This window comes from Lacerta agilis, chromosome 3 (assembly GCF_009819535.1).
Source record: "Lacerta agilis isolate rLacAgi1 chromosome 3, rLacAgi1.pri, whole genome shotgun sequence".
Taxonomy (NCBI): domain Eukaryota; kingdom Metazoa; phylum Chordata; class Lepidosauria; order Squamata; family Lacertidae; genus Lacerta; species Lacerta agilis.
In genome coordinates this window covers 95743993-95767127 of record NC_046314.1, presented here as the reverse complement: position 1 = coordinate 95767127, position 23135 = coordinate 95743993, and the positions used below count along the sequence as shown (strand labels likewise).

General features: G+C 40.4%; 1 protein-coding gene across 6 annotated transcripts; it reads right to left on the bottom strand.

Moving 5' to 3' along the window:
- Nucleotides 1-1345: 1345 nt before the first annotated feature.
- On the bottom strand, nucleotides 1346-22845 carry BICRAL (BRD4 interacting chromatin remodeling complex associated protein like). 6 transcript variants are annotated; one of them, XM_033144851.1, is made up of 12 exons: nucleotides 22536-22845; nucleotides 15110-15158; nucleotides 13394-13442; nucleotides 13246-13305; nucleotides 10791-12485; nucleotides 9026-9104; nucleotides 7383-7483; nucleotides 6614-6675; nucleotides 6335-6480; nucleotides 6072-6166; nucleotides 3709-3811; nucleotides 1346-2618 (listed from the first exon to the last, which is right to left on the bottom strand). In XM_033144851.1, exons 2-12 carry the CDS (start codon nucleotides 15151-15153, stop codon nucleotides 1816-1818), a joined length of 3237 nt encoding a protein of 1078 aa, XP_033000742.1. In that variant the 5' UTR covers nucleotides 15154-15158; nucleotides 22536-22845; the 3' UTR covers nucleotides 1346-1815. The 6 variants fall into 6 exon arrangements, with proteins under 6 accessions (XP_033000742.1, XP_033000746.1, XP_033000744.1 ...); XM_033144855.1 differs by lacking the exon at nucleotides 22536-22845 and adding an exon at nucleotides 22163-22181; XM_033144853.1 differs by lacking the exon at nucleotides 22536-22845 and adding an exon at nucleotides 21191-21209.
- Between the last annotated feature and the right edge of the window lie 290 nt (nucleotides 22846-23135).

Below are 23135 nucleotides of genomic sequence, written 5' to 3'. Positions count from 1 at the left end.
TATCTGGGCGCTCTGGCAACCCAACTGACAACCACAGTTTGTTACTCTTGCTGTGTCGCACAGCTCCATGGAGCTCCCCAAAAGCAATATTGGGAATGCTTAAATTCCAAACCTCTGTATGCACACAGTTATCACTGGGTCGAGGCTCCTGCACCTCAGGGCTCTAAGGCTATGACGATATCCATAAGGAAGTTTTTGAATATGGTTGTAAGGGGAAGCTGCAGAGAGATTGCTTTACAAAAAACACACCTCTTGGGGTTTTGTTTTTAGCAGGCATACATGCCACATCCCTCTTACTAATGGCACAAAAGCAATGTACCTAGCAGCACTGGTGATGGTGATAGAATAATTTCTAAAACACACAGGAAGAATGGGGAAATGCCATTGGTTAAAATAATAAATAATTATATTGTCATGATGACAACTAGCCAAATGCAAACATGCAAGGGGTTCCTTTGGCTCTAGATTATGTATTAAATGCCTTTAGAGATAGGCTTAGATTCAGGGACTCTCCCATTGGTTGATGCGGAAGAGGTGACATTTCCTGATTATCCCTTCCCCTGCAGCACTATGAAAATCCACTCTGGATGCGGGTTGGGAAACCCTTTGGAACAATTTGGGAAATGGTACTGAGCATTGCAGGAGGAAGGAAGAATCTGCAAACGTTGCAGCCTCCTCCTCCGTCAGGATCCTCCACTGGATTAAAAGCCTTCCGTGAACAGAAGGCAAAGTCCAAATTTGCAGACGGCAAATTCTAAATTCAACCTATAGTTTTTTTAATGGGACAGAAAATTAACTTTGGTTTGTACATATTTTGGTAACTATAACTGCTGCTACAGATGACAGGCTTCTTGAACAGCAAGAAGCAGAAATAAGCAAATAGCAAACACTGGCCTTTAAATTGTTCAGATTAAGGCTATTATCTCCTTAAAGTATAAACTACTACAATGATTTCCAAATAAAAGTGCTTTTGACACTTGGTCTAGAAAAAAATTATGCCACATCAGAAAGATTAAGTTTGACTATCTCCAATTAGAAAATGCAATAGCTCTTCTTGATGAAACTAGTGTGTGTGTGTTTATATACATACATTTATGTGTGTCTATACAGAATTTTACGGTTATATTATAGCCTCTTTGTATACAATTTCCCATCTACTAGCTTCTTAGACTAGCATGTATCGTTTTATGCAGTGCTGAAAGTGACAAAAACTGTACAGTGTAATTCAATACAGCAAATTCCTATGTAAGATATTTGTTTCTGCTCACTGAGCATAGAAAAGCACTTAAAAGTATAAAGCCCTGTAAACACTGATGCCATTTTCTCTTCTTCCAATTCCCCCCCCCCCCTCTCTTTGTTCCAAACCTCAAGAGACAGGCATTTCTGAATAGAGGTACTGGGGATTTTTTTTTAGCCCCAAATATTAAATCACAAAATCAAGTGATAGTGGGCGGAGGCAATGGATCTTTTCCTATTAAATGCAACATTCTTAACATTTTATTTAAGAAACCTGTTACTAGACTGTGATTGTCAGTATATTACCTTGTTAATTTAGGGCCTAGTGAACTGCAGTTTCATTAAACTGCAATGTTAAAACAATCAGCAAAGCTGTATCATAATGTGTAGGCCCTACCAGACAGCTTTCTCTCAAGGGTTTACATTACTGAACACCTCACTGTAACCACAATGAGTATTGCTTTCAAACACAAAACAGAATCTACTTTAGAAAGGGTATCCTTTGACATTTGTCAGGCTGTTCTTGTGGTGTCATTCACATTTACTTCTAAGAGAAATATGTCCATGGTACTGTAACTATTAACACTCTAAGATACTATTTACAGCAGCTTCTAAAAGAGAGTCTGTTTCTACACCTTCACTGTGGTCTGGAATAAATTTCTCCAGGCAGTTTTCTTGTGAAGAAATAAGTGAAAAGTTTGGATATTCTAATTCTAAGGAGCCACTGCCAGTTGCTTCGCTTTGTGGCTGCCTCCCAGTCTTTTTCAGTTCCAATATGTTTTTGAATGTAGTCTCTAAACTCTTATTGAGCAGCAAATCCTTTTGGGGTTCCCCAGAACCTTTCAAATTGTCTGGATGCAAATCCTCATTCTTTGGAGAACTCCGAGGAGTTTTGTCTTGGAGGGAATGATTATATGTTGTCTCTGGGTGAGAATCAACTGTGTTCCGACATGTTTTATTATGCGTACCATGATCTACACTTGATAAGGTTTTTGACGAATGATCTTCAGAACTTAACGAGTTTTCATTTGACTTTCCTGGATTTTTGCCAGCGATTTTTTGTTCTGAATCAGCCATATGTTGGCTTTCAGGAGAGGAGCTTGTTTTCTCAAATTTTAAAGCTTTTGCGAGGCTTTCTGATTTTTTAATAGAACTGTTTCCTTGTTGTGAACTCATAATATTGTTAGGCACTACTTGAAGTTTGTTGTGATTTAAAGACTCTGCTGTGCTTGAACTTGATCTGTCTTTAATTTGGGTATTAGCAATCTGGTTTTGAGACGTTGAAGATTTGTTAGATTGATGATCACTTTCAGCCGGCTGTGTTTCATCAGCGATCTTGTCAATTTGTGTGGATGGACAACAAAAGTCTGCTAGAAAACCATCTGAAATTTGAATGCAAGCATTTTAGTAAAGAATTGTGACATATTATGGACAGAAAAACAAGGAATGGAGTAGCTTTCAATCTTTTCAGAATTAGGACCCACACACTTGCAGACCCTTCTGAATTTTGTTACCATATAGCTGGATGGTATTGCTGTTGGGTCCCACTTATCAAGGTCTAGCTGTGACCAAGCAGTGGTCCCAGCCCACTAGCTGAAGAACATTGTATAGAATAACTAAAGCATGTGTACTAAAATATGGTTTTAGTGAGTTTCAGGTCCTGAGCTAAGGGGAATTCAGGTTAGTGTTAACCATGGTTAAGGTCTGGGCCACTGTTTCCCTTAACTACAATTAAGACCAGAAAAGGGGAATTTGCTCCAGAGAGAGGAAGCATGCACTGACTACTGATATGTCACATGGGGTTACAGGTAACCAGGATTATATGTGCACCAACCCACTGTTGATTAGTTCTGTTTTCAGCTTTGTTTGTTTTTGTTTGCAAACTGGCAAAAAAAGTATGTTTAGTCAACTTAAAGTGTAACAGACTGGAGTTCCATCTCTCTGGACAGAATTGCTCACTTGAATGCAAATGAATTATACATTTTCACTTTATAAATGTAACACTGTTTTGTATATTACCTGCTAACAGTGCGGTCCTACCCATATCTACTTAGAAGCAAGTCCTATTGAGTTTAATTGGGCATACTCCCAGATAGGTTGATATAACATTGCAGCTTTAATCATGCAGAATGTATTTAATGTTATCAAAGCAATAAATAAATAAATAAAATTTAGGTTTGACAAGGATGTCAAAATGATTGGGTTTCTCCTCCCCCCATCCAAAAACAGCTGTATTTTTTCTGCAGCACCCAAGTTTCCACAAATATAAATCCTTCCTGCGTTCTCATTTTACTTATGGCAAAAAACCCGCTGTTATAAATATTAAAATCATTTCTCTGTATGGTACGGTGCTAGCCTATACATGTCTACTCAGAAGTAAGACCTAATGAGTTCAATAGAACTTACGCCCAGGTTTATTTGTATAGGACTGCAGCCAAAGATGCTTTCATTTAAAATGGTTACGTTACCTACCAGGATCTACTATTGCAAGGCGTTTATCCCGGGAAAGAGTTTGCCTTTCTTCCTGGTTAAACATCCTGTCAATCATTACCATTTCTGCAGAAGGATTTATCCTCTGGAAAAGAAAGAAACAAAATAATTTCTATAATTAACAACTTCAGCTTTTTCTTGCATGGAACAGCATGAAGTTTCCTAACAATACTATAAAACAGAATGCTAAAGTTCAACAGACAAACTGAGGTTGCAAGTTCATTATGGGGGTTATTTTTAAAGAAAAACTGGTGTTTTTGTATATTATAAATACACACATTTGTTTTGGAAAATTGGTTTGTTAGGGAAAGTCAGTTAACATAGGGGGGGAACTATTTTTATAATATTATTGTTCCACATCAAAGTGTTTCTGCAGCACAGCTCTATATATTTTGAATTGGAAGTGAGTCCATTCTGAATTCAATGGGACGTTACTCCAAAGTGCACAGAGGATTGCAGCCCTAACTGTGCAGGTAATAACTTTGCTTAAATATGCCAGATCTGAAAGAGTGTGCATGTTTTGTAAAAACAGGTTTATGCAAAAACCATGAGGTGTTGGTGTTGTTTTTAAGAGGCCTCTATAAAAAATGAAGACTATGGGCTGGTACACAAGTAACACTAAATCAGGGATTACCAACCCAGCACCCATGGGCACCATGAAGGCTTTCACTGCTGCCTCTGGAAAGGTCCCCCAGACTCATAACTTTCATTTTAAAAAAGAAGCACTTCTCTACCCCTCCTAGAATTGAAGTTATGGGGCAAATGTGCAGGTACTTTCTAAGCAATTTCTGTGAAATGCAAGTGAGTGTGGTGTGGCCAAATTGTGTATTTTTCCTGGTACTGATTAATGTTCCCTGTTGTGATGAGATAGCAACATCATCAGCGTCTGTGCATGTAATTGGTAAAAGCAACTCTCTGTTTGCATGGGTGCTGCGTTCCGGGTCACTGTATGCGTCAGTAACAGTGACTCCCCCAAAGACATCAGTGATCAAGCAGCAATAAAAGGCATCAAGTGGTCCTTTAGGTACCCTAGAGCCAAGTTGTTACAAGCCTTGTAAATTAATACCAGAATCTTGAACTTGGCTCAGTAGTGTATGAGCTCCCAATACAAGCTTTTAAGCATCATTTAGGTCATGGGTAGGCAAACTAAGGCCCGGGGGCCGGATGTGGCCCAATCTCCTTCTAAATCCGGCCCACGGACAGTCCGGGAATCAGCGTGTTTTTACACAAGTAGAATGTGTCCTTTTATTTAAAATGCATCTCTGGGTTCTTTGTGGGGCCTAGGACTTCATTCATTTTTTTCCAAAATATAGTGTGGCCCCCAAGGTCTGAGGGACAGTGGACCGGCGCCCTGCTGAAAAAGTTTGCTCACCCCTGATTTAAGTGATGGCAATGTTGTTGTTGTTGTTCAGTCGTTCAGTCGTGTCCGACTCTTCGTGACCCCATGGACCAGAGTACGCCAGGCACGCCTATCCTTCACTGCCTCTCGCAGTTTGGCCAAACTCATGTTAGTAGCTTCAAGAACACTGTCCAACCATCTCATCCTCTGTCATCCCCTTCTCCTTGTGCCCTCCATCTTTCCCAACATCAGGGTCTTTTCTAGGGATTCTTCTCTTCTCATGAGGTGGCCAAAGTACTGGAGCCTCAACTTCAGGATCTGTCCTTCTAGTGAGTACTCAGGGCTGATTTCTTTGAGAATGGATAGGTTTGATCTTCTTGCAGTCCACGGGACTCTCAAGAGTCTCCTCCAGCACCATAATTCAAAAGTGATGGCAATAGTTTGTCCCTACCAACTGTCTAGCTGCAGCATTTTGCAGAAGCTGATGCTTTTGGACCAGACCCACTGGCCACCTCTCATACAATGTATTGCAATAATAGAATATTGAGTTTACCAATGCATTGTGGCCAGGCTATTATCAACAAATAGTTGAAAGGACTAAATTATCATGCAAATATGCCTGCTCAGACCTTTCTGTTCCTGTACATTTATCCCTGATGGGCCTGGATAGTTCTTCTGAGCAAGCATACCTTGTGAAAGGAGACCGACCCCAACCCCTGCTCACATTTTTTGAAATACATTAAGAGTTCTGGGGAGGGGGGAACATTGTAGAAGTCAAAAAGCTCTCACCCAGTGAACTTGTGAACACATGATGGTAACATTATCTGTTTAGTGAAATCTATTGTTAGTGCTAAACATTCCCAAGTACCACATGTTGAGAGATACGGGCCATGGAGTTAGATGAAAGCTGCACATTGCTGTGTTACAATAAATTAACCCATGTGGGATAAGATGCACAAATCCATAATATACACACATGCACACATATATTTTTTATTAGTCTTACCATAGCATCCTCCAAGAGCAGACATCTGTATTTATTTAACATAGCCTGTGTTCTTTTCAGGAGCTGTGTGGCTACAGATTCAAATTCATTATCCACTGGAAAGGTGAAGAAAATACATTTAGAATAGTAGTTCTTAACAACAAAAATAGTCATTTAAAGCATTTCATTGTTACTTTTTGCCTAGTACAAAATGTAACATTTAACTGTTATAAAACCCCAGAAGCAAAGCATTTTCATAACCATTTGGAGAGCAAAAAAAGTACCTTTTCTTAAATCCTCTTCTGTTGGCAGCGATCCCTGGCACACATGATATGAGAGGAGTCTCTGGACTGCATCATTTAAAGATCTGAACTGAGTTTTATCAGGAGTCACAGCATGTGCCTGGTCCTTCTGTAGCTGCTGCAGAATACTAATGGGAAGATTGCTATTGTCAGTTGTTTACAATAGCACCACATGTGTGTAACAACTTGACAAAATTTGAGGGAGGGAAAGAGAGGAAGAAATATCTAAAGTAAAAGGAGGCATAAAAGGAAACAACTTACAAGGCTCCTTTTGTTAGTTGTTTAGCAGCAGGCCTCTTTTGTCCAATTGTATGGCCATCGACCTAGATTCAAAACACGCATCAAATACACTGGGCTAACTTTCTTTTATAAAAATCAATTATACAGTTGTGCATATCATCCAACAGAAATAAAAATGGCCTCAAAATCTCTTTAAGATAATAAAATCATGGGGAGAGGGGGGTTTAAAAATATCTTAAAGGCATTTTCTATAGACTGCATTACCAATATGACCAGATTTTTGGATTTTCAGAAAGGCATTTTTTAATCTTTTGAGATACTAGGAAAATAAATCAACAGTACGGCTATATACTCCTGAATACATGCATCTGACAGATACAAAGGCAATAATCCAACACAAACTTTCATGAATAAGCCCCATTAAAGTCAGAAGCATTTTTCTCCAAGTAAATAAGAACAGGATTGGAGTCATGTGCTGTCTTGCATCCTGATCCAAAGACAGCACATGACTAGAGCTTAGAGTGCCAACAGATATGCTAACACAGCCTTCTCCAACCTTGTGCCCTCCAGCTTATTTGGACTCCAGCTACCATCAAGCTTAGCCAGCACATATTCATTTGATATTTAAAAGTGATGGGATGTTTAATATATACTATAATGGATTTCCTCTCATGAATGACCAATAGAAAGTTTCTTATATTCTATGTAGAAAATAGTACAAACAAGAAATTATTAGCCTTTTCAGTAACATTCAAGGGCAGAGGGTGGGAAAGGGGAAATTGCCTCCTACCTGTACATTTGTTTGGGCAGAAGATGATCCTACTGCTTTTTCTTGGTGTGTCAGTGCTGTGCCTATAGGCTGCTGTATGATTTTGCCCCCGGTATCTTGTCCTATAAGAATATATATTATGAAGATTCTTTAACAGTTCCCTATACAATATGTGGAATCTTCTGTCTAGTTATGTCACTGAATGATTTAAAATTAATTTGCACGTAGGCATGCGTATTTAAATAGCAATGCTATTACAAAACTACTGCAGGCCCATACAAAACACAAATATTTATTAAAACTATCTCATGAGCCTGTGAGGTTTAAGCCAGCATCTAACCACTTGCTATTTCATGGAACTTCAGAATGTCGAAGCTGTATACAGGTATCAATGAAAAAGGCACGAGGAGCCCAGCTAATCCCTGTCTTCATAATGTAAATAGCACACATACTAGCAAAAAAAGTACTGTCCAGTCTCCCCACCCCCACCCCCCACACTTTGGTCTCTTGTTTCAATCAGGCAACTTAATCAAAGAATCATGTTATTTTTTTACTATATTGACATATATATTCTGTTTGAAATATCTTCTGCTGTTATTTGTAGAGACTGCTTTAAGCTGTGCTCCCAAGTACACATTTTGAAGAGCAAGTTCCAATGAGTATGCGAGTTTTCTCTTTTTGGTTCCCGAAGAACTAATGTGCTCAATTACTCAGGCAAGCTTAATGCAGCTTGTCTCAAATCTTAGGATCACTTCAAGGTTAAAACAAAAGATAGCTTCCTTCACTTCCACTACAAGTCAGGTACACTTTTGTTGTAGCATCTGAAGGGCACGTGTGTGTTCCACAATAAATGTGTACTCCAATCACAGCTCCCAAGTTTTTGTTTACTACTAACATACTACTAAATGCCTTAGGCCACAGGCACAGTCCCAAAGTTCACCCATGTTCTAAGATGCACAATGACAATACTGGAAGGCCATATATGCATTGAGAAATTAGTGCAGAGCTAACTTCAGGAAACAGCTCCGTTGCTCATGCATCTTCTCTTTGCAACCAATAAAAACATCCTTCTAATATTACATTTTCATGTTTTTCGGTAAATTGTTGGTGCTCTGTAAAGCATTTATGACTTGTAAAAGCCATGGGGGGGGGGGGGAATCAACTAAATTTGCAGAAGACTTCTAGCAATTTGTAAAGTGCATTTCCTAAATTTCCACCCTACTGAACTTAAACTAAATTTCTATCTATACATATTTTAACTGAATTTTCTCTATGTTTTAAAGTGTAATATAACTTTTTACCGGTCTGACTGGAAATTGTTGTATACTACCCTTTTAAGCTAAATGTTTTCTAGAGATTGGTTTTAAAAACTCTTATTGCATTAATTGGAAGCTGCCTTGAGAAAACTGTTTTAAAAGTGGCATATAAATAAACAAACAGAATCTGACACATATATGTTAACTCCCAGTAGCACAGCTACTTTCCTTGTACACAGGTTGTACATTGACAATAAAGGTATTTATTATTATTATTATTATTATTATTATATCAACCTGAAAGTTCAAATTTTCAAATAATATTCAAGACAAACCTTTGCTGTAGTTAAGAACCCACTTCATAGCTTAGGACAAACAAAAACTTTATCTGACTCAGCAATTTATTACCTAAAAGACTTGGTCTTAGATTATCCTGTGACTTTGATGTTGAAACTGAAGACACCATATTTGTAACTTTTTTTTGAGTCTGAAAAAAGATACCACACATAAATACCATGCAGATTATTAAAGGTAAAAGATAAGAAAAAGCCAATATCCTATATACAAAAGAAAACATATAAACTCTATCTGCAGTTCCAGTTTTTATTACCTTGCACTACAAACAAAATGAGCTCCGATAGGTAGAAAATTTGAATTTGTTTATCTGAAAGGTTGGCACACAAAATCATTGCCCTTTTTTCAATGGTTGGCCATTGTGCAAAACAGGATGCTGGGCTAGATATGGCTTTTGGCCTGATCCAGAAGGGCTCGTATGATCTTAGCAATCAATACAAACATCTGTGGCATCTTGTCCAGTTCAGATATAACATCTCTGGTTTATTAGACCAAGAAGCACTTTCCAAATTTGTTGAGCCATGTTGGATTGTAACTGAAATTTGTTGAGCCATGGTTTTCCATTGCTGGACCTTCAATCAATACCTTCCATCATCAAATTCTAAATTGTTCCAGATCTTTAAAGAGAACAAGTAGTACAAATATATATTAAATGGAATCATTTCTCAATCACTTGAGAATGGTCTGACAACCTCAAGAGCTCTCCTTGCCATCTGTCACACAGTCTCAACGTGCAAATTACAATAAATAGTATTAAGGAATCAGCTACAATGTGACTTCAATACTTATAAATGAATATCTAAATCACTACAGTCGTAACTCATGTTGCGTTTGCTGCGGGTTGCGAACGTGGCAACCCTGGAAGTGTTTACTTCCGGGTTTCGCCACGTGCGCACACACAGAAGCATTCTGCACAGGTCGCGCGTGTGCAGAAGCACAATATTGCGCTTTTGCACATGCGCAAGCGCGACACTTGGGTTATGGACTTTTTGGGGTGCGGATCCATAACCCAAGGTACCACTGTACTGAGAATTCTGAAAACCTCACTTTTAGCAATTAAACAAGACTTATTGAAAGAACAGAAATAATGGGTTGTACTAAACGTTGCACAAGTAGAAGGCAAGTTCAAAAGATGGATCTTTCCCTTCCTGTTTTTCCCTACACCAAAAGCTTCTCCAGGTGTCTTCCTGGAGAAAAAGGATGTAGCTCTGTAACAGATCACCTGTTACTCATGTAGAAGGTCCCAGGTTTAATCCCTTGCATCTCCAGTTAGGACTGGGAATGTTGCCAGTCTGAAACCCTGGAGAGCCACTGCCTGTCAGTGTACACAATACTGAGCTAGATGGATCCAGCATAAAGCAGTTTCCTATGTGTGGGTTCTGTCACATGGTGGTGCAGTCAGGGGGCAAGTCTTCTAATGCCAAGAATTTAACTCTACTAAAACAAGATTCATCTGCCCAGTTTCAGCAATCCTCTCACTGCTGCCCCGTATGACACAGTCCACAGCCTCCCCTTCAACCCTCTAAAGAAGCTTTTCAGAGGGTACAGAAGGCTACAGGGGAAGCAAAAGAGCCATCTTCTCCATGCACAATAATGGATACAACCCAATAGTTCCAACCAAGAAGTATTGATTCAAAAGGTTGTTGGGGTGTTATTTGTTTGCAGTGTTTGCTGTAAAACAATAAAATCATAGCAATATATATATACATTTAGAAGCTGCAAAGGCTGGCTGCATTATTCCCAACCCAGCATTATAAAGAGATTTTAATTTTTCTAAAAATTAAATTGCTAAAGATTTTGAACTTGCATCAATCCATACCTGGCCAAAGGAAAACTGGGGCTGGGTTGCCGATGTGTGACTAAAGGTGTTGACTGATTTGGAAGAAGAAACTGGAAGACGATGTGAGACAGTGACAGACAATTGTGTTCTGTTTTGCTGTGTAAGTTGATCTCCAGCAAAATTTCCTCCTGAAGCAACAGTCTGTGCTGATGGACCAATGTTGGGATGCACTGTAGCAGAACTTACAACTGTAAACCGGTTGCTTGATGATATACTCGAACCTGTTGACTGTCCAGGAGACATTGTGGTAAAGCCTGTTCTACCTTGGGAAATGTTTCCTTGGCTGGGGGATAAATGCAACACAGCAGACGATCCCTGTTGTAGTGGAACCTGGCCACTAACAATTTGAGAAGTCCCATGGTTCACTATAACTTGGCTTCCAGGAGCTGCAAATGTCTGACCAGAAACTAGCTGTACAGCAGTGTTCTGATTATTCAGCATCTGTCCTGAATATGACTGGTTAGTTCTAAGCATGTTCGTAGAATTCCTGTTTAGCATAACATGCTCAGTGGATACTTGGCCAGAAACAAGCTGGGAAGGCTGATTTTGAAGAAGTTGTCCATTTATGGTCTGGACATGGTGAACCGAATTAGGATTTACTGACAGACTTGTGGGTATAAGAAACTGATTCTGAGGTGCATGAGGCTGTCCCATAGGAGAATGGATCACAATACTACCACTGGCATTACTTACGGCTTGAGAGGTAACTGCTTTTCTTGCATTTTGATGACTAACAATATTAACAGACATATGTGGACCAACTACTGAATTCTGAGGTGAGTTTGATGAAGCAAAAGGAATCCCTTGTTGTACATGATGCTGCTGTATTCCCAAGCTATTCACATTGTAGGTAGTTTGCTGTCCCATCTGAATAGGCTTTGGCTGGATATTGATGGGAACCTTGTTAGAATTTGGAGCAAGACCTCTCTGTATAATGATGTTATGCACAGGCAAAGATGTCTGAAAATTTGTACTATTAAATGGAACAGTTACAGGTTGTGCTACTGGACTGGAATTTGAGTTGCCAAACAATGAGTTACCATTAGGTGTTTGTCTATGAACCAAGAGTCCACCACTCATGTTTCCAGGTGCTTGCTGCCCACCACCCTTCAAAATAATATGAGACCCTTCAAGATTATTGATGGTCATCATAGAAGGTTGGTTACTAAATGAACCAATTAATTGTATCTGTCCAGAACCACCAATTTGACTACTGTTTGACAAATGCTGGCTAGGAACACTGATCCCCACATGTTGCATAAAGCCATGTTGCACACCAACTGTATTGCTTGCAAAAGATGCTCCAACTGGTTGCTGTACCACTTGAGTAACTCCTATAGGTTGCAGCGTCTGACCTGAGTAACTAGAAACATTAGAAGCCTGAGTAAAAGATGCTGATGAGGAAGGATGTAGCTGAGCTTGTGCAAACTGTTGGTTGGGGCCTATGTTGGCATCCAGGTAAGCCTCTTCTGCCAAAGTCTGTTCAGTAATATTAGCTTCCTGCAAAGATTTCTGGAGGATATCAAAAGGCTGATCTTCACTAAGATCAGGCAACGAAGAAGATTCAAGTTCATCATCAAGAAACTGAAGGCTACTTGGCAACTGCAGTCCATCACTAGGCCCTTCTCCAAGCTGACTACCAACACCTTTGATTGATGACTTAGGATCAGAACTCTGAAAGAAAAAACGTAATACAAACCATCAGGGTTCACATCCTCACTCAACCATGAAGTTCAGTGGGTGAGCCTGTCATTGTCTCTCAGCCTAACCTACCTCACAAAACATTGTGAGACTAAAATGGAGAGGGAGAGAACCATGTGGTTCTTTGGAGGAAAGGTGGGATGTAAATGTAATAGCAACAATAAAATACTATTTTAAAACAAATTATTAGTTGTAGTACAGTGTTGCTCATTATATGTTTCTTCCCCACCCCCTCTCTTTCAGAACATCTCTCAAGAATACTACTAAGTCAGGTATCATTAGATGAGTGGCATTCAGCATTAACCCAAAATGAGACTGAGCAAGAAGTCTGAACCAGGTGTAAAGGGAGACCACTTGGCCCACATCCTCCCCACGGAGGCCCTATTAAAGGTTACTTAATGTAGGAGGGAAGCCCAAAGCTCAATAGACAAGTAGCACTGAAACCCAACTCAACAATTCTTCCTTCTCCATAATCCTACTGGCCAATGGGGAAGCAACAAGATGCTAGCATTGCAAAAGGCAAAAACTGGTGGAAAAAGCTTAGTGCACAAGTGCACAGGCTCAGAATTCTCCTCCTACTTCACCCATATTCAATCCTTTAGTTTAAATAGCAATTGTCTGCATGTTATTTTTAGGCTTTTACTTCCCTCAGAACGATAGGAGTATTATAAGAATGGAGAACTCAGGCACACACTAACATGCACTAAAATTACACTTTTTCATATAAACTTACACTGATATTGGCGAATATGGAATTTGAGTTGGCTGCAGAATATCCTAAGTCTTCACTGTTCTGTAATACAGAAAAAGCATTACAATAAGAGCAGCACAATTTGTAAAATTAGATGAATATTTAACATACCAGAATATATGATACTTACAGGTTTACTGCCTGCTCCATGGAGGAAATAATTCAGCGCCTGTGCATCTCTTTAAAAATACAAACAAGGAAAGTAAGATGGATCAGTCTGAGAATCTTGCATTTGTTTAAATTATATTAAAATGGCACAAGCAGGAAGAATCTTTCTGAATCACACCATCTGAATACTGAGGCTATGATCCCCAACTATTTTAGAGCATGCATCTCAAAGCAACAACCCTGGATTGTTTGCAACAAACCCTATCAATAGTGTAAATATATATTTATAAAGCAATATATTTAACTGTTACATTGTTTTTAAAATAGCTCTCAGCTATTGACTGAACCAAATAAGCCACTGAAATTAATGATTTAATGTCCACTGACTTAGCTGGCTATAACTCTCTTTATTTCCTACATTTTTATTCCCTACATACGTATGACATTTTGTGAAGGACCAGCTCCAAATGTTGGGGCCTTTGGCAAGAGACCTATCTACGGTGGACGCACTTTCTGCTATCTACATACTTTGTCACTAGCTCCCAAACCACTGCCACCATTGTTCATGCCATTTCCTGCTGCTATTTCCCACTCCTCTACTGCTCCTCACCACTGTTAAGTCCCTATCTCACCTGGGAAAAATGGCCAAGGCTAAGAAGGCAGTAGTGATCAAGCTGGTGGGAAGAAAGGAGGCAGAGTGCCACTCTCTGGTACTTCTGTTAAGTAAAAAGGTTGGTGCTGGAGGTGCCAAATGAAGCATCAGAGAACTACATTCAATCCCTCTCACTGATTTCAGGGACCCTCCTTCTATGAGGAAATTCAATTTCATCCAAGTGGCCCTTATTATATAATGTAGGTAATATTTGTCATTACTTCTTTTACTGTAAATTTTAAATACCTTGTATGCCTTTGGGATAATTTTTATTGTATTATTATTTTCATTTAAAAATTATATATTGCTTGTTAAAAACAACCTCAAAATGGTTTACAAAGGTGCCTTATATACTTGTGAATAAATAACTGTAAATAAATAATAAGCATTTCTTTCATTTACAGTAGAACTCAAACACATCATAACATGCATCCAAAGCATATTTGTTTGTTAAAAAAAAAAACTTATACCCCACCTTTTGTCAAAAAAAGAACTCAATAAAACTTCATTGAGAATTGTTCCACTGAGATTAATGAGATTTACTCCTAAGTAAGTGTGCACCTGATTTCAGCCCTAGAGTGCTATCCTAATAGGGGCTGAGTTTTGTGTCAGTTTCCTACAGGCTTCACCCAACCAGGCAGGGAGATAGAGAGATGGTCTTACCCAGTGTTTAAATTCTGCACTTTTAAAACAAAATCTCCCCACTGGTTTCAAGGTGAATTATTTATGCCAGCTTCATGTTAGCACAAATAGGAGGCCCAAACCAGGAGCCTCTTTGAGAATGAAGGTGCCTACTGTAAGCAGCAGCAACACCAGTGGTAGAACTAAACATGCAGCACTTTCCATGGGCAAAGTGGGGGATTTCACTGCAGAGATGCCTGCCCCTCCCACAGAGTAGGATACCTTCTCCACCAGCAGGGAGGAACCTTCATGAAATTCTAACCTTCTCCAGCCAGCAGGTCTGGAGATTAGGACAGTTATGCCCCTTTTCTAACAGACACAAATAGACTATTTGTGCAAATTTTCTTTTTGCAAAGTGAACTTTGTATTATTTCTCTGCATAATTTCTTTTTTAAAAAATCTTACCCAATAAGATCAAAGAGACAGGATTCATCATCGTCATCATCCATGACAACTAAGGAAAAATAATATTGTATCATAAATATTTCCTATTTCTTTCCGGAACAAGACAATTAAAAATAGAGGATGCTTTTCAACATGTTTCTTCCTAACATGTATTGTTTATTCATAAAATGTTCCTATTGTTCACTAACCTGCAAATTATGTAGACTAGCAACAGCATATTTTTACAACAGGGCACACGTTATTACATGCTGCTTTGAATACAGTATAGGAGTAAAATGGAACTTTGAGGCAGGGGGCCAGTCCACTGTTCCTCAGACCTTGTGGGGGGCCGGAATATATTTTGGGGGAAAAATATGAACAAATTCCTATGCCCCACAAATAACCCAGATGCATTTTAAATAAAAGCACACATTCTACTCATGTAAAAACATCAGGCAGGCCCCACAAATAACCCAGAGATGCATTTTAAATAAAAGGACACATTCTACTCATGTAAAAAAACGCGGATTCCCGGACCGTCCGCGGGCCAGATTGAGAAGGCGATTGGGCCGCATCCGGCCCCTGGGCCTTAGTTTGGGGACCCCTGACCTATCCCCAGTTTTAAGGTTTTACTGTTTACTTACAAGACCCTGAACCATTTGAGAAATGGATATCTGAGAAAATATATTTTCCCATCTGAACCTGCTTGTTCGGTGTCTTTAGAGGAGCCCTCTTGGTAGTGCCACAGCTGTCAAGTTGGAGAAGCCTGTCAAGTTGAAGTCTGTTTCCCTCATTAGGGAAGTCTCCCCTAAGAGATCTGGTAGGCACCTTCCGTGATGTGTTTCCACAAGCAACTGGAAACATTATTTCTTGCCAAAGCATTTATAGACCCCTCAGTTATGTTTTGCTATTTATTCTGTCAGTTGTATGATATGTATATTTCTTATGTAGTTTTATGAAATGTTATTGTTTTAAATTGCTACACACTGCTTTGATACATTTTGCGGAAAGCGGTATAGAAAACTGTTAAATATATAAATGATCTACAACTATATGCATACATTACCACAGAAAACTAGTGGCCCACTCTAGACTGTAGCTTAGAAGGGGGAAGGGGGTAAAGCAAGGCTGGGATCAGACTGGGCCAAGGTCCCTCCCCACACTGCCATGTCCCTCAGCAAAGGGTGACACTTCTGTCTCTGAGTTCCTGCAATGGACAAAGGGAGGCAAGCCAAAGTACATTGTGGGTCTCTAACATAATGCAGCCCAGTCAGATAAAGAAGATACTAAGAGGACTGACATCTTGGTTCAGGAACTGCTTCTATGCCTTTAAAAGCTGCATGACTGGTAGGAACTTAACTGTTGCAGTTTTCCCCCAAATGTAGTTTTAGAGAAATCTGTATCTGCTATTTTTTGTTGCTGATGTTGTTTTCTCATCGAGCAACCTTTAAAAGTAAATAACCCTGTCAAGAAAAAAAGACCATGGAAATCTCTTTATGAAGTTTGCCCCAAGGAGGAAGGTATATTCTCCCACCCTGCAGCCACCCTTTCTTGAACTCCATGCCTCACATTCTTGTTTTTACTCTGATTTCCTCATTCCATATGGCTTCCAGTCAGAATCCTTTGCTGGACTCCAGCACTTGTTTTTCACCCTGTGTGCAATCCTTTCAATATAAAATTGCATTGTCCATAGGCCTATGTGAGGGTTTTCTGCACATATCAAGAAATGAACTTCTCTTTCTGTGTGTCTCTTCCGCACAGGCCACAGTACCATGTAATGTATCTGTCATATTTTCATATAATGGATACCATTCACAAGGTTATTATTTTATATAAAGTAAAATGATCAGTTTCAAATATATTTTTACAAAATTACACTAAAAGCCATTCAAGAACATACTATACTTGGAACCTCCAGGTAGCTATGAGCAAGTCAGTACCTACTACACAGTGGTATTGTAGGAAGGAAGAAGCATTACAGAACACTTTGGGTCCCATCCATGACAAATAGGTACATATGCAGTCAGTGCATTATGAGGAATGAAATTCTTTGAACACCTCCAATGTCCCCATGTGGTCCCCCCTACAGAGCTCTGAATTCACATTCCATACACTGACACTCTGCCCATGTAGGAAAGGATCACACCTTTTATATACTTAAAATGCTGTTTAAATCCTTTTATTTTTGTTATTAATTATATTCCTTAGTCACTTTTCTCAGAGTGACCCAAAGCAGCTTATATTAAAACCAATTAAGAATATTCAATAAAGTTCTAAAAATACAAATACAGTAAGTTATACAGCCACACTGATAAAAGGCAGGACTTAAAAGTTCCCATCCTGGCTAGATGCATGCCACCCTTCGATTCACGGCCAAAAATCCTAGATAAAAAGGCAAGTCTTTGCCTGAATCCTAAAAATAAAGATGGCACCAGGCAGGCCTTCCTGGGGGGAGTATTCCACAAGCAGGGGACCACCACAGAATAAGTCCCATCTTGTGTGGTCACCCTGGAAACTTCCTGTGGAAGAGGCACACAAAGGGCCTCAAAGGATGATTTCAAGGTCAGTTAAAACTAGCAGTTTGAAAGCACGCAAAAAAAGTGCAAGTAGATAAATAGGTACCGCTCCGGTGGGAAGGTAAACGGCATTTCCGTGCGCTGCTCTGGTTCCAGTGTTCCATCTGTTGCGCTTAGTCATGCTGGCTACATGACCCGGAAAAACTGTCTGCGGACAAAGTCGGCTCCCTTGGCCTGTAAAGCGAGATGAGCGCTGCGGACAGAGTCGTCTGCGACTGGACTCAACTGTCAGGGGTCCTTTACCTTTTTCATGTTTCCTACTTATCTGCATACCAGTGTAGAGTGGCAACTGCCCACTACACAGCACTTTCCTCTAGCACTCATCTGACCTGTATGTGTACCCTCACAAGGAAGAGCTTAAGTACAAAGGCAACCCCTATCATGTTTCTTCTTAAACTGGAAAAGATTTGCTAATTTTATTTATTTATTTTGGCCAAGAAATCTTTGGGTGTCCCTCCCATTACTCTACCAGCTAGATCCTCGCTTCACATATTATATACCACAGGGGAATCTGTTTTCTGGAACATCTGCCCTGTTCCATGTATCTGAGGTACAATCTAGTTAGGATTTTAGGTTATCTCTATGCACCTGAAGAAATTTACATAGAACCCATTCCTGTCTCTAGGAGGGGGGTTACAGGTAGGTAGCAGTGTTGGTTTGCCATAGTCAAAACAAAATAAAATAAAAAATTCCTTCCAGTAGCACCTTAGAGACCAACTAAGTTTGTTCTTGGTATGAGCTTTCGTAGAAGTGTGCATGCACACGAAAGCTCATACCAAGAACAAACTTAGTTGGTCTCTAAAGTGCTACTGGAAGGAATTTTTTATTTTATTTTGTTCTGGGAGGGGGGGGGGGAATGCACACATTCAGCAGCCTGACATTTCCATTTGGGAAGGTGGAGAGGAATGGGAATGTTATGTGAAACTAGAAATGCCTGTTTCAGAAAAGTCCCTCCCCCATACAAGAACACTATTTGTGGCTTCAGTTTGAAACCTGGTTTGTTTTGGATCCACTCAATCCTGTTCCCAGTGAACTTTCTGCTTTTTCTCTCTCATGAGAACAGGTGAAGACAGCAATTTTATTTAATTCTCTATGCTATAAATTAAGTTTTAAATTAATTTTTGCCTATGTATGTATTGAAAGGAACACTATAATCCTATTACGGGTAAGTAATTAATAGTATGTCAGTTCTAACTATGCCATTCACCAAAGAGTATTATGTGTCAGAAACTGTTCTATAAGCTACATCCTTGGTCCTGGAGTACTGTACACTAAAAACATTAAGAAAATGACTTTGCTTATGTGATCAGGAGCTTCTCACTGTTGCCTTGGTGTCTTGCCGGCTGCCATATGTCCAGATTTCCCCAGACATTACCGGGATTTTAAATGCAGAATTGACATCAGGGAGGAAGGATTTCCGAAAGGTGGCGCTTTGTTCTGGATCTTAGGCAAGTCAATTGAAAAATCATGCTTTTTTGGCTCAACTCTGGGGTTTGTCTAAAAAACTTTTGGGTTTTGTCAGCAATTTTTGGGGTGTCCTGGTTTTCACTTTTTGAAATACGGCAACCCCAGTGGGTGCAAGAGTTCAGTTTAGCTTAAACTGCAGAAAGTCCACATGTGAGACCTTGATATTCCGCTATAAAGCAACATTCTTCCATCTTTTTTCCTGTATATTTTATCTTCTCATTAGAAACTAAAATAAACAACATCCAGGCTATTTTTTAAAATGATGAGATAAACATTACTGCAGTAAGCAGTGAAACATAAATTTGTATCTCATCAAGGGGAGTATATTTGGGGAGGGGAGAGTGGGGAATCTCAAAACTAATCCCTCCCCAAACGTTTTGATTAATTCTAAAATGCTTAAAGAAAGGTAGTCTGTTGCTGGCAAGATATGACTGGCAAAAAATGATATTTAAATGCCCAGTGTTTAAATCATTCTCACAGGAAAGCACAATGGTTTCATGTGTTGCCTTAAAGCCACATTACTGGGCTTTCTAAACCAAACCATTTCTAAATTTTGGAAGCATTTTTAGTTAAGTTAATTCAATCAACACAGACTCTTGCTTTCCACATACTTTACTCCTGTATTACTTTAGCAACAGGGATGCCTGTGCTCAAGAAGGCGTATTTTGCTCACTTCGATTTTTAGCTAACAGTAGCTACCTCCTTGGTACACCGTGTAAAAATGCCCACCTACAGCGACGAATTAAATCTAGAAGGCCAATTCAGAGAGTGCTGCTCCTCCATTTTTAAATTTTACAAATCGCTTATTTTCCAGCAGCCCCTTTGTTGTTTGGCAGACAACGTGGGATTAATTGATTTCCATATCCACTATACTATAGTGTAGGAGAACATGGCAAAAGGGAGAAGCGTTTTAACAGCTACCCATTACACTGAATGGGTAAACTGTGTGCTTAGGACTGGATAATTTAAAATAGTGGCCATTTAAAAAAAAAAAAAAGCATACTCTCTCTCTCACACACACACACACCTTTCGATTCGCATTCCACATAAATTTTGAGGTGGGGTGTTAGGAAAGTGATTACTCTAGGAAATAATAATAAAAAATAAAAAGTATATTTCCTAAGTGAGTGGGGGAAGGAGTTATTATTTTGCTCGTGAGGGAGCATTTTCGAGTCTGTCCTGAGGTAACGAAACCAGACCGCGAGAAGCAACGGAGGGCAACGCCCCGGCCCGGGAAAAAATGTCAAGAGTCTCTCAAAATGGCGGCTTGAAGGGGACGAGAGAGAACGGAGAGAAACTGCGCCACAAATCCTGGCCGGCAGCCAGGCAGCGCCATCTTCTCTCCTCCTGGTCCCTCCGAAGCGGGGCACAAACCAGACCGTACCCCGCCATGTAAACGCTGATACGGAGAGAGAGAAAACAGCCTCCTCGACTGACCTTTGGAAAGGCACGATCAGTGCTTAAGATATTCAAAAGCCATGCATGTTTAAGGGTTTTAAAAAACAACAACACCCTAGCCCCGGGAAAAGTAAAGGCCTCATTGTCCTTCCTTCGCCCAGCAATAGGTGATTTATTTATTTTTACGAATGCTAAACCGGTTTCCGCTCTCAAAACAAGATATATAAAACAATCGGTTTTAAAGTTACCGACGTTTACACCTCAACCCTCGGCAAACCCGCTTCGCTTTTAAAGGGAGGGAGGGAAGAAAGAAAATCGGCGACCCACCTCAAAAATGATCCAACATTTCAGAGATTTTTTCAAGCCAGTCTTTTATCTAAGGCTTTCTCTTCCCCCATCCCCCCCCTTATAGTGTAACCATAACTGAAAATCAATTAACCACAAAAAAGTACTTTCTTGGAAGACTAATCCGGCGGCAGTTAACAAATTCACTTTCATCGAAAGACAAAAACGAAGGCGTTGTTACAGATGTAGAATATTTATTAATCTTGCCATTTTTTAAAAAAGAACGTAATTACAGCCGACTATTAAGGTTTTTTTCTTCCCCTCCCCACCCTATTTAATCCTACCGACTTAGAATCACATACACAGAAACAATCACCATTTCCATTCCTTTAAACGCGATACCGGAGGAGACAAGAAAAACACAGAGTAACAAAAGAAACCATATAAAAGAAACGAATTGGGAATCCCCGTAAAAAAAAACCAAAAAAAACACAGCCCATGCTAAAAAGATATAGCGGAAAATTATGACAAGATGATAAGAGGTGGTCGATGAGAGCAAATCCAACGAGGAACGCAAAAGAAAAAGAAAAATTCTTGGCAGCCTCACGCCCAGGAGAGAGAGAAGACGGAGCGTCTCCATTTTCCCGAGGAGGAGGAAAGGGAAAAAGTGCTTCACAGACCAGAGAGCTTTAGAGAAAAGCAAAGAAACGAGGGGGGAAGAAAAGAGGGAGGAGATTTGAAAAGATTATTTTTCTTTCTCCCTCACATACACACTCTCGATCCCCCTCTTCCTCACACACACACCACACACAGAGGGAGAGAGAGAGAGACACTCACACACACACACCCCACTCTCCCTCTCCCTCTTGATGGCCACCAAGGGGGCGGCCAGGAAAAAACACACAAAACCCACCCCAAACACAACAACAACTAATTTTAAACCGGCTCAATCAATGAGTCATTAAACCGAGGTTTTTTTTTCCTCCTTCTTTCGCCTTCCCCTCTCTCCCTCCTCTCCTAAATTTGCATGGCATCAGCGAGAGAGAGAGAAGGGGGGGTGGGAAGAGAGAAACCCACCCCAGTCATCTCTCTCTCTCTCTCTCTCTCCCAGCCCCCCCCCGTCTCTCCCTCTCTCTCTCTCTCTCTCTCAGCTATCAGCCTAGACCTGAAACCTTATCTGTCCTCTCCCTCTTCCTCCCTCTCTCCCTCCTTGCCTGTCTCTCCCCCTTTAAGAAACAACATTTTTTGGAAGTGCCCTCAGTAGCCGCCGCCGCCGCCGCCGCTGCGGCCTCTCGCTGCAAAAAAGAAATAAATATTTCATTTCCCTGCGAATTAGCAGCCTGCCCACCCGCGCCAAATCGCCTTCTCCTCCTTCATCTTCCTCCCCGCGTCCCCCCTCTCTCTTCTCTCCTCTCTCTCTAGATATATATTTATATACATAGCCCCGGAGCCAATAGCTCTCTGGGCTGAAACCTAATATCCTGGTTTTGGCAACTCCTGGTTGTTAATTTGCTCCTCTTTTTTTCTTTTCTGTCTGGTCTGGAGATAGATTTCTCTCTCTCTTTCTCTTCTTCTTCCCCCCACCACCAACACCCCCGCTCTCTCGCTCTCTCTCTCTCTTTTCCCTCCCCGAAGGAAGGGAGGAAGGAGGTTGTGTGTTTTTTTTTTTCTTCCTTGAAATTTTTATCACAAAATTATAATACACTCAAAGGGAAACTCACCGTCATGAAAAAGCAGTGCCTTGTCAACGGGGTTTCTTCGCCATCACATCAGGGGCTGGCAGTGTAAGAGAGAGAGAGAGAGAGAGAGAAAGGGAGGGGGGAGAGAGAGAGAGAGAAAGGAAGAGAGAGAGAGAGAGAGAGAGAGAGTACAACAAGCACACAGTGCGGGAGTACCCAGCCAGCCACAAGGAGAGGCGATCGGCGCACCAGGCTGGGGGAAGAAAATGAAACACCGCAGCTCGAGCCGCATTCACAGAGCATTATTAAGGAACGGCGCTTCGGCGAACTTGAGCGAGCTGCCTTTTGCCTTTTGCAAAGCGCGGCGTGAAAGGAGGGTCCCCTTTAAAAGATCTCGCTCGCTCGCTTGCTTGCTTGCTTGTTTGTTTGTTTCTTGGTCGCAAAGAAAATCAAGCCCCTTGGAATAACCAGCTCGCTTCCGAGCTGTCATCTGCTGACCCTTTGAAAAACTTAAGTTTGCTCTTAGTTAATGGTGCAGTGAGTGACTAAGTCGCCCGGTCTAATAGAACGTTTTGCAGTCCGCCCAACCAGTTAAGTGTGTGACACAGTTGCGCGTTTTTGAAAAAGCAAAACGCCGCTTTT